Consider the following 15,167-nt stretch of genomic DNA (forward strand, 5'->3'; position numbering starts at 1 on the left):
TACATTCTTGTTGATGTTTTTGTTTCAACCTGTACAGCACTTTGGTCAATTTTGATTGTTGTACATGTGCTTTATAAATAAAGTTAGATTTAATTTGAATTACTTACTCTAACTAAATGTATGTATTTAAAAATATGTGATTAAATACAACACATTTTGGGATTTAGCAGACACTCTTCTCCAGTGACTTACAGTAAGGAAGGTAATCACATACAGTAGGCCGAAATAGAGAGACAGTGAAGTGCTTTCGACCAGTAAACCATGGACCTAGCATATCAGTCTAAACAATATTCAAAATAATAATCGGTACATTCAAACTATATGATTATACCAGGTAAACACAAAACATTGTGGTCAAGAAAAACAAGCCTGAATTGAAATATCTCCATCCATCCTCAACCGCTTATCCAGACTCGGGTCGCGGGGGCAACAGTTCCAGCAGAGAGCTCCAGACTTCCCTCTCCATTAGTTCAGTGTAAATTAAATGGCCTTTTACCTACAGTATAAGTAATACATTAAAAGTTGTGAGATAAATGTGTTAACAACTTAAACCCTTATATACTGTGACCGGAGTCCCCCAAGGCTCTATACCAGGATTGCCCCCCCCCCCCTCAACACCAAATATATCTTCACCGAAAACGGCTGATCTACAAGCACACAACACGTTTCTTCAACATTATGTTTTGTGAGCTTGTAAATCTGCTATTTTTGCTGACTGTTTGCCCCAGAATAGGGACACTAAGGTTCAAGTGGGTGTAAGAATAAACAATGATTCCACCTCTTTAAGTGCTGTACAGATTATTTCAATGTGCTGGTGGTTCCAATGCTGTTGCTGCTACACAGCAGAACTAGGCCACGGCAGAACCCCCACCCACCACCCCAGCTATGGGGTCATCTCAGAAAGGGGGACTTTTGATTATGATCATTATTTGATAAATAAGATGTCAACAAGGTGTTTCCTTGACACTTTATTAAGTGAAAAGGAGGAAGGTGAAGAAATGAACGCCCCCCCACCCCGGCGTTCTCAATGGGATCGCTAATCTCTTCTTTCATGTGCCATCTCATCTGGAGGGCCCGCGTTGCTTTCGCCGGCCATGTGCCGCCGCTGCTGTGGCCTATAGCCCTGCACTTCTCACTCGCAGGTGGGGTGGTGGATATCCTGGCAAGCAAGCGTTTGTTTATAAAACCCACTTGTTTTGGGCACAATACTTGAACTAACTTCCATTGAGGGAACAGTGTGAATCTGTGCGAGGCCTTTTCCCAAAGCCCTTTGGAAAGGCGACGGCCCATTGAGAGCGAGAGGAGAGGGGATTACCTTCCCTTCGACAGCGGTGCATTTCCGAGGGAGCTGATTAGCTTCGGCATTCATTGTTAAATCGAGCAAAGGAAGGCTCTAGTGGAGTGAAAGGATCCAAATAGGTGGGCCCAGAAATAAAACAGCCGCAGGAAGCCCCTAGCTGCTCATGGCAGCCCCGAAAGTTTTCCCAACACTTCTAACCCCCCCTCCCCCCCCCACTCCTGAGGCTGGAGTTTTTGCGTGAAAAAGGAGATTAGCATACAAAATTAGAGGCGGGATGATTTTTTTTTCTTTTTTTCTGTAAGGGGCAACTTGCCTCATGCCCTACATACCCCCTCCCCCGAGCCACCCACCCCCTACCCTGTCTGGACAAAGTTAATTAAACTAGTATTAAACAGTAAAGAAACTTCCAAGCGCTTTGGGAGTTAGGTGGCGGTGGGGGTGGCAGGGGGGTTGGGGGCTCTTTGAGGATTACAAAGATGAGGGAGAGAAAAGGAGGTATTTGAAGAGGCGAAATTGAGAAAGGCACGATGGAAGGCAGACGAAAAGATTTCTCTTTCTTGTTACTTCCCCGGGGGAATCCCGTCCCTAATGGGATCAATGCTGTGTCTGTATTGTTTACTGGGTCCCGTCAGTGATTACTGTCTCTAAGAATGTGTTAGGGCATGTGTTTTTAAAACTGTTTTTATTCCAAGGTACATGCATTTAGAGGCCACGGACCACCACAACTCTGAGGGTGTACAAATGGAACCAAATGGACCAAATGGATGTTCTCTGAGTTAGAAACCTGTAATGGTCAAATTGGTTCCTACTTCCTATAAATGGTTTAGCTGGAGACACCCTGGAACCCCCTCCAAGGACCCCTGGGCGTCCCCGGACCCCACTTTGAGAACCACTGTGTGGACGATGAGATCGACTGAGGCTCTTCATATGTAAAAACTGTTCTTCGCTTACGGCCGGAGGACATATCACATCGAACACGTTTATTGTTCATCTTTAATTACATTTTTTGTTTTATAGAAAAGAAAAACTAAAGCAAAAACTAAAGAACAACTGTGCAATAAATTAACAATATACAGTACAAAGTGCTTCATTTTGTATATACAATTAAATACATCCATGGGGCCGAGATAGTCAGGGAAAGTCAAAGGGTTGCGGAGCACCGAAAACCAGTGGGAAAAAAAGAAAAAAAGAAACACCCTCAAAGGTACAGATTGACAGCGATGCTAAACAGTGGTTTTCAACCCTTTTCATATCAGGGTCCATTATTTATTTGGCATTTGAGTCACGGACCACCATTTGATGAGATTTGGCCTGTCAGACCCAAAACGTATATTTTGTTATCGGATAAGATTTTGTCCACAATTCCATGTTGTAGTGATGATGCAGATGTGGTACAAATTCTTCCACATTCTCTAATTGTGTAGATGTCTTGTAAATGTTCTTTGTTCTGTTTAACAATAATTTAAAGAGCGTAAAATGAAACCAAATGGAAACTTATAGGGCTCCATTTTCGTCACCGCTAAACCCCTTGGCCTGTATTTTGCGTGTCTTAAGTACCACTGTACCAGGTCTTATTCCCTAACTTGAGTAAACTAAAGACCTGGTGGCGTGATCAATGCCATTTGGCTATTCTGAGTGGCCAAAGAGCATTGATCACGCCTCCAGGTCTTTAGTTTACTCAAGTTAGGGAATAAGACCTGGTACTTAAGACACGCAAAATACAGCCCATAATCTTTAAACTTCTTTGCCTTTTTTACTATTTTGAAAAACATTTTTGAATAGTTCAACTAGCCAATCTACATTGTAGACAGGCCATTTTAACTATTCAAAAATATTTTGCAAAATAGTAAATAAAAAAAAGGCAAAGAAGGGATAAGGGGTTTAGCGGTGACGAAAATGGAGCCCTTACACTCTCAAGAGTAAAAGATCTATAAGGGTTCATTTGGTTACCAACTCTTTCCATCATTTAGCTGGGGAGCACCTGGAACCCCCTCAAGGACCACTGGTGGTCCCTGGACCACTGGTTGAGAACCACTGCTAAACAAATATCAATGTACTCAAAAGTCATTTCGCTATTAAGAAACCCATTTATTTTTTTACTGCATGAGAATAAATAAAATGTAGTGTGTAGAAATCCAAGTTTGATAAATATTATTTTAAATGTTCAATGACTTTTTTCAAAATATTATTGTAACAAGTAAAAAAATATAGTTTTAAATATATTCAGACCGGTATTCTGAAAGATAACAAAAATCGTATACTCTATAATGTAGTGTTATGCACCACGCCCTGCCATTACGCAAAACTGAGTCTAGTTAAGACGAATTTGAAAATGCATGTTTGTCCAAAACGCAAAAGATGGACAACAAGGCGCTTGCCAAGGCACATGGTAGTAAAAGTGAAGTGGAATCTACATGCTGGTAATGATGATAATGGTGGTGGTAGCTTAGTGCTTCTTCCTCAGTCTGAGGGTCTTCTTGCGGCTGCCAGAACTCTCGTTCCTTCCCTTCTGACCGACTTTCTTCACACAGAAATACTTGGTCACCGTCTTGCTGCACTGCTCGCACTTTACCGCGCAGCACCAGTGGAACTTACAGTTGCAGCTCGACACCATCTCGGCCTTGCGCTCCTCCACCGCCAGCCCGCACTCCCCGCACAGCCGCTTGCAGCTGCGCTTCTCCCACTTGCTCAGGCTCTTGCCTTTCTTGAGGCACTCGCGGCCCTCCGTGCCGGGCAGACCCAGAGTTCGGTTTTCCAGGCAGTAGTCGGGTGAGTCCTCCAGGTGGACCAGCTCCTTGCGGGAGATGAGACTGAAGGTCTCGGTGATGGCCCCCCGGCTGGCCGCGCTGTTCCCAGCTCCGCGGAGGAGGTCCACCTTCAGGGCCCGCTGGTACTTCTCCTTCAGGTAGTTGCCCACCTCCCGGAACTCTGGGAGCTGCAGCCAGCAGGTCTGTGTGGTACAGCTTCCCGACACGCCGTGGCACTTACATGTCCGTTGCATGGTCCCCTTCACAGCCTGGACGTGGGAGGAGGAACAGACAGGGGGAAATATGGAAAGATTTGTTTCATTCTGGTATATTTGGCCGTTGGCAGTTTACAGCGTTTGAAGCCCATCACATTTTGCACAGAAAGGCCACGAGATGCTTTGTCCGTTGATTGACGTGTTGTCAAATTCACTAATTGCATGCTCAGGGTGTTCCACTTAAAGCCTAAAAGGATGAATACGGTTAAAGACAGAAATATGGGGTTCAAGGTTTACATTCCTGAATTCCTTTGCCAGCTATTGTTGTGTCCATGTTGTTTCCTGACTTTGCCTAACACAAAACAGCTGTCAGTTGAAAAGGAGCGTTTCTTTTCGGTGAGGGGGTGAACTTTATGTCGAGATGAGGCTGAATCAAAGTTTCACATTGAGTACTATTGTCTCCCAGAAGAAAAAGGAGTATTTATTTAGCGTGTCCATTATCAACGTGTTTTCTACTGGGAGAAGACCCAATAGAGAGTCCCACTGAGTGGACAAATGTAAAAGGTTTTTTTTTTCCCCCGTCTCTTTCTCTCCCCATTTTTTCTGTTACAATGATGCTCCAGGTGCCATGGGGATCCTGGAGCCCAACAGGAGGGCACACAGGCTGGGTAAACAAAGAGCACTTCAGCTGCATGCCTGTGGTCCCCTCAGACTCCTCCAGGGCCAAACAAAGACCAACATAAATGTGGGATCCGTATTGTAAGAATAAAACTAAACACTTTATTTAAAAAAAGAAAAGAAGAAGAACACAGCATAATGCAGAACACCGTGCAATGTCTGGCTCCCCAGGAGCTCTAATTAAGCTCGCACCAGTGATCCTGAGATTCTCAAGTTGAAGTATTGTCGTAAAGGGCATTCATCGTCGGTAAATAGGCCCTTCTGGTACACCGAACACACTGTTGTTATTGCGGACGAGTGGCACCTCACTTATTGGGAGGTGAAAGGGACGCTTGGGTGGCACACTCAGTAATTCTGAGCAGGGGAAAAATGATTCAAAAGGTACTTTACATTGTGAATTCAGCCGGGGTTCCGAGAGAGAGACAGATTCGCAAATACTTGAACCCCAAGAGACCTCATGGTCACTCCACTGGTAGAACCCGCTATACAGATATGGATACTGTGATGTGGTTATGGATCAGCTCTAAAACTATTCTGAAATTCAGTACCATCCGAGCTGGATTGCCAAACAGGCCTAGTCAGGGAGGCCCTTAATAAAATTGTGCCTGCATGTTGACTGTTTGCGTTGTGTGTGCGTGTGCGTGTGTGTGTGTGTGTGTGTGTGTGTGTGTGCGTGTGTGTGTGTGTGTGTGTGTGCATGTGTGTGTGTGTGTGTGCTCGTGTGTGCGCTTGCGTGCGCCCCTGAGCACGGTACCTTGCGTCCGGCTTCATTGTTGTGGAGATTCATGGCCGCCCGCGCGTCCTGCCCGGTCTCCAAAGCGTCCACAAACTGCTTGGAGATCACCTCGCCGAAGCCCACGTTGTCACTGCAGCCTCCCCACAGCCACCCATGGCCGCCTAATGAACCATAAACAAACATGAATATTTCTCCTGCATGAAGTAAGTAGTCATGAGGAGGATGCATCGAATCAACGTGCATACTCAACCCCAGAACTACAGATACTACGTACTCCTTGTCAAATATTACTCAACTTTAAGTGAAAGTTGCTCAGTCAAATTTGTACTTGAGTTAAAGTAACCTACTGTACTGAAGTTTTAAAAAACACAAAGTGTTTTAGAAAGAAACACTACAGTAGGCTATGATGGATAATTTTGAATTATTAAGACATTAATTGTTTGTGGATGTCGTAATCATATGCCCTATGACTTAATCAGGTGCCTTTGTATCTTCATGTCACGCTGTCCCACTGATTTTAGCCAGCATGTAGATAAAGAATTGTTTTTCTCCCATTTGCCACAGATTACATGTGTATCTGTGAAAACTGTTGTTTGACCCTGTAGCAAGGCAGACTTCATGGTTTTCCCAATCTTGATTAAAATGCTATATTAACCGTGTCCATTTGGTGACACGGGGAGAGACATTTTGTAATTGGCTGTATGTGGATTCATTCTTTGTGCTCTCCGAACTGGCAGAAAGTGAACTGGCTGAAACATCATAAGCTCCGACTGGACTCATCTATTCTTTTGGTATTTAAAGGTATTTTTCTAAAAGTATTTTACTCAAGGTATATTGATCTTTCTCCTAAAAAGTAAACCTGTTAAAGGTTTTTGGTACTAAAGTACTTTTCTGTACTGATTACTTTAAAAAGTATTTTTTTTACATTTAAGGAGTTTCTTGCTCTGCTATCGAAGATAAAATATATAGTCCTTTCTAATTAGCATTATTAATTACCTTAATTAGAAATGTATCCATTAGGCTATTCAACAGTACAAATCACAACATCCATTTTCGTTTTAGATGACCTTTCAGATACGACAAAAACTAAATGACATAGAATTCAAATACTACGACTAACACTACATCAACATGTGCTGTCAAAATCAACACTGAACGTAAGATATAAGCATCTTAAGAACAACATGCGTGCTGTGGCTCTTCTCTTCTCACCGCGCTGGCCATTCCTGGTGTCATCACAGCCACAGTTGTCAAAGTCCCCCAGGCTGCAGTTCCTGGTGAGGGTGTACATCACCCCGGCTGAGCTGATGGCATGCACAAACGCTGTTTCCCGGTTCGCTGGAACACAGATACATATAACCTTTATTCAACCAGTAAAACATGCCTGACTACTCTACCAAACACCACTCAAGTGGGAGTCACTTAAAGATGGAGTGCCACGATTTCTTTCCACCCTAAAACATGATCATCAGGTATTATTATAATATAAGGAGGAAGAACTTTTTCCAAAATGTGTACAGTATGTGTTCAAATCATGCTTTTATGTGGACACGCCCACCAGTTCATTAAGTATGCCTGGTTTGCCTGGTGGGTGGTGTCAAGGGTTCAGCCTCCAGGAAGAAACCCTAAATAAGTTAATACACCATTGCACATAAAAACGACTCCAGGGTGTCTAATGAATTACTGTCACCTCATAGACAAATGAGAAACTGGAAAAATACAAACATTGTGGCACTCCATCTTTAAGCCCAAACCACACCAATGGGTTGAGATGCAACAAAACGGTTTTAGCGTTCGTCCCAGCGGTCCTGTTGCATGTCGACGCAAGTCGACCCAAGTGATTAAATTAGTTCAATTCAACCGTTGCTTGCACCCACATGCATCTACATGCATTTATTGATTTAACAGATGTCTAAACCACAGTGCTCCTTATATGGTAATTGGGACTGATGTGGCTAATTTATACACTGTAACGGTTGAGGAATATGTAATGACAAAGAACTGTCTCAAGTGGTCTTTATTACACCTACACGTGGATGTTATTTGACAGATGTGCTCGTGGCAAGATCTTCAAGCAACATAGAGATGAGAAAGCAGAACACAAGTATATTGTCTAAGTTCAGCCCACTTCAGACAGAGAGAGTGGGGGGGGAAGGGAGAGGAGGTACAGATCAAGAGAGAGAATGAGACAGGCAGAGAGTTGAGGGGGAGAAGAGAAGAGGAAGGAGAATGCAGGGAGGACCCCAACGCTATCTGTGCGCAAAGACCTTGACACGTTTCCCAGAGTCAGGGAGAAAAACATTAATATAATTGCACAAATAATGATCAACCGTTACATGAGAGGAATAGTAAATCTTAGTGAATATAATTGGTTGAAGAAACGCACAGAACCAAAACAAAGTAAGACAAGCCCTCGAATAGCCATCAAGTCAACATGACTTGAACTCAAGGGGCCCTGTGGGTGCTACATGAAACAAACACAGTAGTATAGATGCAGGACATGCCAGGGGTGTGTGCAGTGCACTTATTTTTTACAGTATATTTATTCTCCTTGCAAGGAGAATAAATCAGCATAATTGCAAAGCTTTGGTTTGTCAATTCTGTCCAAACCCCTCATCAAAATGAACAATTTTACAAATAACAACCAAACAACCAAATAAATATGCCTAGTACAATAAAGTATGTTTTGCATTTGGGGTATATGTAATGTATACATATGTGTTACTATAAACTAAAAGGTATAGTAGTAAAGGACCATTAGGATTGGTCATGGATAGGCCTACTTGTTGTAAGTGTGGGTAATTGAGCCATATCTTTGACACCCTCATCAACCCCGTAACACAATCCATTATCGTTTAGTCGTGCATCAAATCTACTGATATGCACTTGTTCTCATGTAGTGCATAACCTTTTCATGACCCACATTTGAAAAGATTTTCTGCCAGTCACTGCCATGAGAGAAGATTTTTGTTGTGTTGTTTTAAAAAAATATATATATATATATTCGTTTATGGCTTTTGTGCCTTTATTGATAGTTACAGTGAAGACAGACAGGAAAGAGGGAGAGAGAGAAGGGGAAAGACATGCAGCAAAGGTAGTCATTAACGGGACTCGAACACGCGACACACTGTCAGGCAAGAGCCTACTGTATATGTGGCAGGTTTATTTGCAACCCCCCAAAGGACCCCCCTTTGAGAACCTGTGCCGTAATGAACACACAGTAACTGACTAGATCTGGGATATTCATGTTGTCCAACAGGAGATCTTTCTCTGTAGATGTTGTGAACTGGATTAGTGTGTTTGTTTCTTACAGCCATCATGGCCACAGTGGCTATCCCTGAAAAGACGAAGAATGATATGAATCTACTCCTCGCTAAACAAACATCTCAGTCCTTAAGCCTTGCACTCCCCCGCCTTCGCCCTGGGGATGACACCGAATAAACAAATAGTAGTTTGAAATGTTTCCACGTCTCAATATTTCCCATTGACAATGAAAGGAGAAATTAGGTCAAATGTCCGCCAAATATGACGTAAATTTAACCAACCAATCACAAAATTCAGTTGTTCATGAGATGATGTATGATGATGCATAATGATAAGAGCGCCCCTCAATTCACATGGGTGTGATTTTATTTATTCATTGTACACGTAAGACAAACCTGAGAGGTTTGTCTTTGATGAATAATAGTGTATAGCCTACCGATTACAGTACTTACTTTTTATTTATGTATGTATTTCCATGCTTTTGTTCTTGCTTAATGTAAATCGCACTGGATTAAGAGTAACAAAAGTCCATAGACTTGACTGCCACTTACGTCTGGAGTGGTGCTGTTTTTGCGTTTCTTTTTTTTAACAGTAAAATCCATAGACTTGGCTGCGACATGACGAAATTTCTGAAAGCCAGACAAAAAAAAAAAAATCACACCCGTGTGAAATTAGGGGCGCTCTTGTCATCGTTGCTACATAAGGTACATAAGGTGGTCCCTTATTGGCCAAGAGCTCCCACCAACATGTGATTGGTTAGCCGATTTGCTCGTTTACATATGACGTAGGTTTTCCCTTCAATGTCAATGGCGTTTAATGTTTTGATAATTAGCGGAATTATCAGCTCTTATCATCACACATCATCATCTCATACTGGCCATTGGCCAATCAGAATGCCTGTTGCCTGTGATTGGTTAGCTGATATGCTCGTTTACATCATTATGACGTAACTTTTCCCTTCAATGTCAATGTCGTTTAATGTTTTGATGTTTAATTTACGTCATAATTAGCAGAATTAGTTTTGCCATCGTCGATGGCAAAACTTGAGACGGACAGGGACAAAAAAGGAAAATCAAGTAAGTGGTGCAACTCCGCGTGGGGGTCCCCGGAACTTCCAGACCCGCAGGAACACGCACTGTACTGTACTGTACTGTACTGTACTGTACTGATACACCTGGAATCATCATATATACAGTTAATATGTATGTGTGTGTTAGGCTGCACAACAGTGACACTTGGTTTTGAAAACCAACTAAATGCAATTTCCGTGCTCAGACACAGCCAGCCAGGCACACACAAAGCTGCTCAGACACAGGTAGCCAGCCAGCCAGGCACACACAAAGCTGCTCAGACACAGGTAGCCAGCCAGCCAGGCACACACAAAGCTGCTCAGACACAGGTAGCCAGCCAGCCAGGCACACACAAAGCTACTTAAGGAAGTGGTTGCACCACTTAAACATCTGAAGAAAAAAGTAATGACTTAGTCAAGTGAAGAGTCTCTCACCGCTGCGCAGGCTGCTGTGTGTGGACAGCTGCAGGGCTCTCTCTGGGCAGTTCCATCGGTCCCATGCGAACTGGTGCTTGCATTCTTCTATGCCGCTCTGCGCCCCCGCTGCCACGCTGCTGGAGTAGATCAGGTACGCCTGCCACAGAGGAGGAAGGTGTTTAGATCAGTGCTGCCTGCCTTTAAACAGCCCAATTACACTAACACAGTACTGTATCAAGCTGATAAAAACATTTTTTTCGTAAATAATGCCCTGCTTGATCATACTACAGTGTCATACAAAAGCATCAAAAGTGGCAGATCTGTATGCTTGTAGATCAGATCTGTAAGCTTGTAGATCTGCCACTTTTGCTATTTCAGAATTTGAGTCCTGTAAAAGTAACGGTTTTGGATATGTGAGGTTTCCACCCGATACTGCCGACAGAGACAATATACAGTAGATATATGTAGACTCAAAAAGAGTGGTCTGTAGACGGACACAACCCGGACACGGTTCCTAACTATCAACCATTTTGCTGGGAACCTCCTGGAATGCCCTAATTGCGAGAGCAGTTAAAAACATCAGCGAAGAGCTAAAGATGGAAGAAAACACTGTAGGATGCACAGAAAAAGAATCCAGATGCACTCATTTAAGTTATTAGGCCTATTCCTCAAACCAAGTAAACACGGTTTGTGGTCAACAGAAAATATGTCACTTCCACACTCACCACATCTCTCTGCCCATATATGACCATGCACAGGTGACAAATTCACGGCAAAAGCGTCCCAGCTACGGTGAACCTAATGCCAGAGCAGAACCTAATGCCAGAGCAGTTACACTAAGAAAAATCACACCCGTGTGAAGTGAGGGGAGCTCTTATCAGCATACATCATCTAATTCTGGCCAATCACAATTTGCGTCCTCACTTTTCCGTCTTCACTTTTCTGTCCTCACTTTTTAATCCTCAATACGTACTTTGCTCAGCTAATCAAATCATTGCTATAGTGTGCTCAGCCAATTAAATCATCGCTATGGGGTACACACAAACAGACAAAGCAGGGGCCAGCGCCCCTCAACAAGTGAATTCATGAATCATGAGTTTCAATTGTAGTCTTCAATTTGTCTGAACAGTCTGATTGGTGTAGAACTATTACATTTGTTTGCAACACCTGTTGGTCCCCACCATGGCAGGTGTATATAGGACTACATTTGAAACGCATGAATAGGCCAATACTTTGAATTGAATAATACAAATTAAAAAAAACACACAAGACTTTATACAAAAGTCACATATAGCTCCTACATCATATCCCCTATAATTCGTCTTTAGGTCAAAAACATAAAAAATGTCCTTAGCTTAATAAAAAATATTTTCCACCCTCGCAGTGTGACAGGTGTCAGTCTATGAAGGTCAAAGGTCAGCTGGACATGCTGCTCCCTGTAGAAGGCAAACCTCGGTGGAATAGGCCTTTCTTTCCACAGCAGCTTCCGTTGTTCTTTACCAGTCTAGTGTAACGTATTCAAATTGTATGAATGAACACATGGCACTCAATGTACAGTACACACACATTTGCACTCCAAGGACTACAATGCAAATTAGCTAAAGCGTTTTTTGTGTTCTATCCTTTTGACAGATAGGTTAGAATATGATCATGTACAGTATATGAAAGTCAGTCAGTCAGCCAATCAATGTGTGTGTTTTCCTTTATTTCAGTACCTATGCTATCTCAAGTCCCTGCAAGTTGATTTTCATACCGTACTGAAATGAATGGAACCGAGTGGCTTCATTGAAAACAAACTACGTGTTGTGAATTTAGTTGACCCTTATGATTTGGTGGACTCGCGTGCAAACAGAACAAGATGACACTGCAGGCCAGGCAGTATCACACAACAAGTTCTGAAGTTTATTACACAAGATACGCGGGGATTTCCAGTTTTTTCCAGTATTGGACACATGACGTGACCAGAAGATATGAGACAACAAGGACAAGAACAGAATGAGTAGGAACAGAACATGCATCTGGTATCGTTGAGCACAGACGTCAGTCTATCTGATAAATTAGTTGATTGCCATGGCATCTAATGTATCAGTATGTGCGATGAGAGAGATTCAAGGCATGTACGTACTGGGTCGGTCAGATAAAGGTCAAGTCACCTAATCATAACATTACGGTATTCTTTGGGAATTGGTTGGTAGTATAATGTCAAGTATAACTTGAGTCGTAATCAATGGCATAAACATGCGATACCACCAGTATGGCCCTAGCTCTCTCTCTATCCCCGTTTGGCATTCGTTGGCCCTGTCATTTGGGCTCTTCTTCAGACTGTGTGAACGACGACACAAACTAATACGTCTCAAGTGTACTGTTGGGGTGGGGGAGATGGAGGCCGGAGTACCACCTCTTTCACAGGGGGCTGCTTCCCCTAATGATGACCACCCACTACAGCCGCGTCTACCCCTCTATCGCCTCTCATGGCTCTTTACACACTCCATCTCGGAGACACGCAGAGCCTGACGGAGGTCAAGTGTGTGAGAGGCACAAGGGGAATCACAAAGGACCAAGAATATCATTGATATATCATTAACGCCATTGTGGCCAGTGGTGGACAAACTAAGTACTCAACCCCTAGTACTTGAGTCAAAATACAGATACTCCTCCTGGTCATGTTACTCTACCACAAGTTGAAAGTTACTCGGCAACAAAATGCCTTCTAAATCTGCAGTTCTCACACTTAGAAATAAGTGTGAGAAAATAGCGAATGTACAAGGTCGCAGTGAGGCACAAAGTTGCGTGTTGCTGTTTAGCCTATCTGCTATTTTTGAATAGCCAAAGTAAAATTCTAAAATGATACAGATCCTTTCCCGGTTTTAATGGGTTAAGTATCCGAAGGTGCATGCTTTTAGAAATGCCTAGATAGATAGTATTCAAAAGCACAAATTACAAATTAATTTTTCTGCGCGGTGAGCTTGTAAGACAATTTAATTTTGTATGTCCGTGCGCATATAGGGGTCCATATGCATACCAATTTGGGGGTGCTTAATTGTCTCGACAGGATTTTATTTATTTTTTGAAAAGAACCACTGTGTTATACAGGACACCCGTATAGGAAAGTTGTTCTTGCGCTCTTTTTGGGGAAGGGGATAAAAGATCAAAAGAATGCTGGCTTACCTTGGGTCCAGTCATCAAGAAATTATTCACTGACCTGGAAAAGGAGACAGCTTATTAAGTCAGGAAATGAAGTGTCCCTTCACAGGACTGAGGAATGCCCCTGTCTGCTTGCGCCCCAACATCTCTCATTAGTGCACTTAATAACAATTTAACTTTGTGTCATCACTGTGGACATCTAAAACCATAAGGAAAACTTAAATGACCACAGCTAGAGGCCAAGTGCAGAGTCAAACTACGCTTTCATGTGATTTAAAATATGGGTTTCAATTCTTTCGAATGCAAATAAAGAATAACACAACATGCATTCTAACTAAAATACACCCAAATAATTGGATAGATATTTAGACAGACAGATCGATCCTGCAGGAAAAATTCAGTTGTCACAGCATGGCCCATGGCCGCAGTAAGCTAAGCTTCAAGAAGTCAAAAGATAGTAATAATTGCATATCAGCAATACAATAATAGCATAATTAACTACAGCGCATACTAATATTATGTAATAAAAAAAATTGTATTAGAAAATAATAAAACATAATAAAACATGTACAATATATAATAATATAGATATTATATAGCTTGACTAATTACTCTTACATGTGCCTTACTTACCTGTGTGTCACTCTCCCTGCTGCTATGACACCTGGATTTCCCCACAGGGATTTGATTTTATCTTATAGGCTAACAAGCATTTGCCAGAAAGACGCTGTATAATATTTTATTACAGTTCAATTGTTAGTTTGCTCCATAACAACTCATCCTATCCTATTCTAAGTACTATGAGGTCAAAATTAAGTCATATTGGGCTGTTGCCATACTTTGTGTAACATTAAAATGATAATTAAATAAGGGGGAAATAGTAGGGTCCATGCAACAATTTTAAAAGGAGAATAATTTAGGTCTATATAACTCCTTTAACTTATTTTCTACATCCCAGTTCATTCTAAATTTGCCATTGCCGTGAAATGCACTGGGGCTGGGGGGTGGGATAAAACATGTTATAGGCTAAGGATTTAAAATGTGAAAACTTACCAGCTACAACAACACCTCATGTGCGTCAACAGAATGAAAACGTAATAGAAAGTCTCCACGTGAAGGAACATCCTGACAGGTAGATGGATGGAATGAATGAATGGCGGGCAGCAACTCTATCCTCGCAGACTGACGGTCGACAGGACACTGAGCTATACCTACATATGAAACCTCACCCAGGGCTATACCCAAAGAGTCTGAACCCTCATTTGAGGAGAAGAGAAAGGGGGGGGCTTCTGAAATGGACCCCATTCTCGTCCCCAACAAGAGATTATCTGCTTAATTAAAGATTTTCCCCCCTTCCGACTCTCTCGGCCAATCAGAACTATTGCACCGAGAAGGGACTGAAGTGATCAAAGAGGGCACCCTGGGCCTTGAGCCGCGGCCGGTGGAACCGGTGGCCTTTCCTCCTCCGAGGAGCAAAGGAAGATCCGCTTAATCCTTATGTGAAACTGTAACACTGATCTCTTTGCATTTTCAAGCCGCTGAAAAGTTTATTTAGGTAATACATTATACTCTTCATGTTGAAAGATGTGTTAACTGA

General features: G+C 42.5%; 2 protein-coding genes across 2 annotated transcripts in view; one reads left to right on the plus strand and one right to left on the minus strand.

Annotated features, from left to right (window-relative positions):
- cuedc2 (CUE domain containing 2) overlaps positions 1 to 15,167 on the plus strand; it is a 203,847-nt gene that overhangs the window by 39,116 nt on the left and 149,564 nt on the right. The gene's annotated exons all lie outside the window — the stretch shown is intronic.
- wnt8b (wingless-type MMTV integration site family, member 8b) lies at positions 3,576 to 14,694 on the minus strand (the record flags this gene model as incomplete). Its single annotated transcript, XM_083775589.1, has 6 exons — positions 3,576 to 4,316; positions 5,695 to 5,837; positions 6,889 to 7,014; positions 10,445 to 10,583; positions 13,595 to 13,628; positions 14,624 to 14,694. 6 exons carry the CDS (start codon positions 14,692 to 14,694, stop codon positions 3,747 to 3,749), a joined length of 1,083 nt encoding a protein of 360 aa, XP_083631715.1. The 3' UTR covers positions 3,576 to 3,746.

The sequence above is a fragment of the Protomyctophum parallelum genome, assembly GCF_964188405.1.
Source record: "Protomyctophum parallelum genome assembly, chromosome: 10".
NCBI lineage: Eukaryota > Metazoa > Chordata > Actinopteri > Myctophiformes > Myctophidae > Protomyctophum > Protomyctophum parallelum.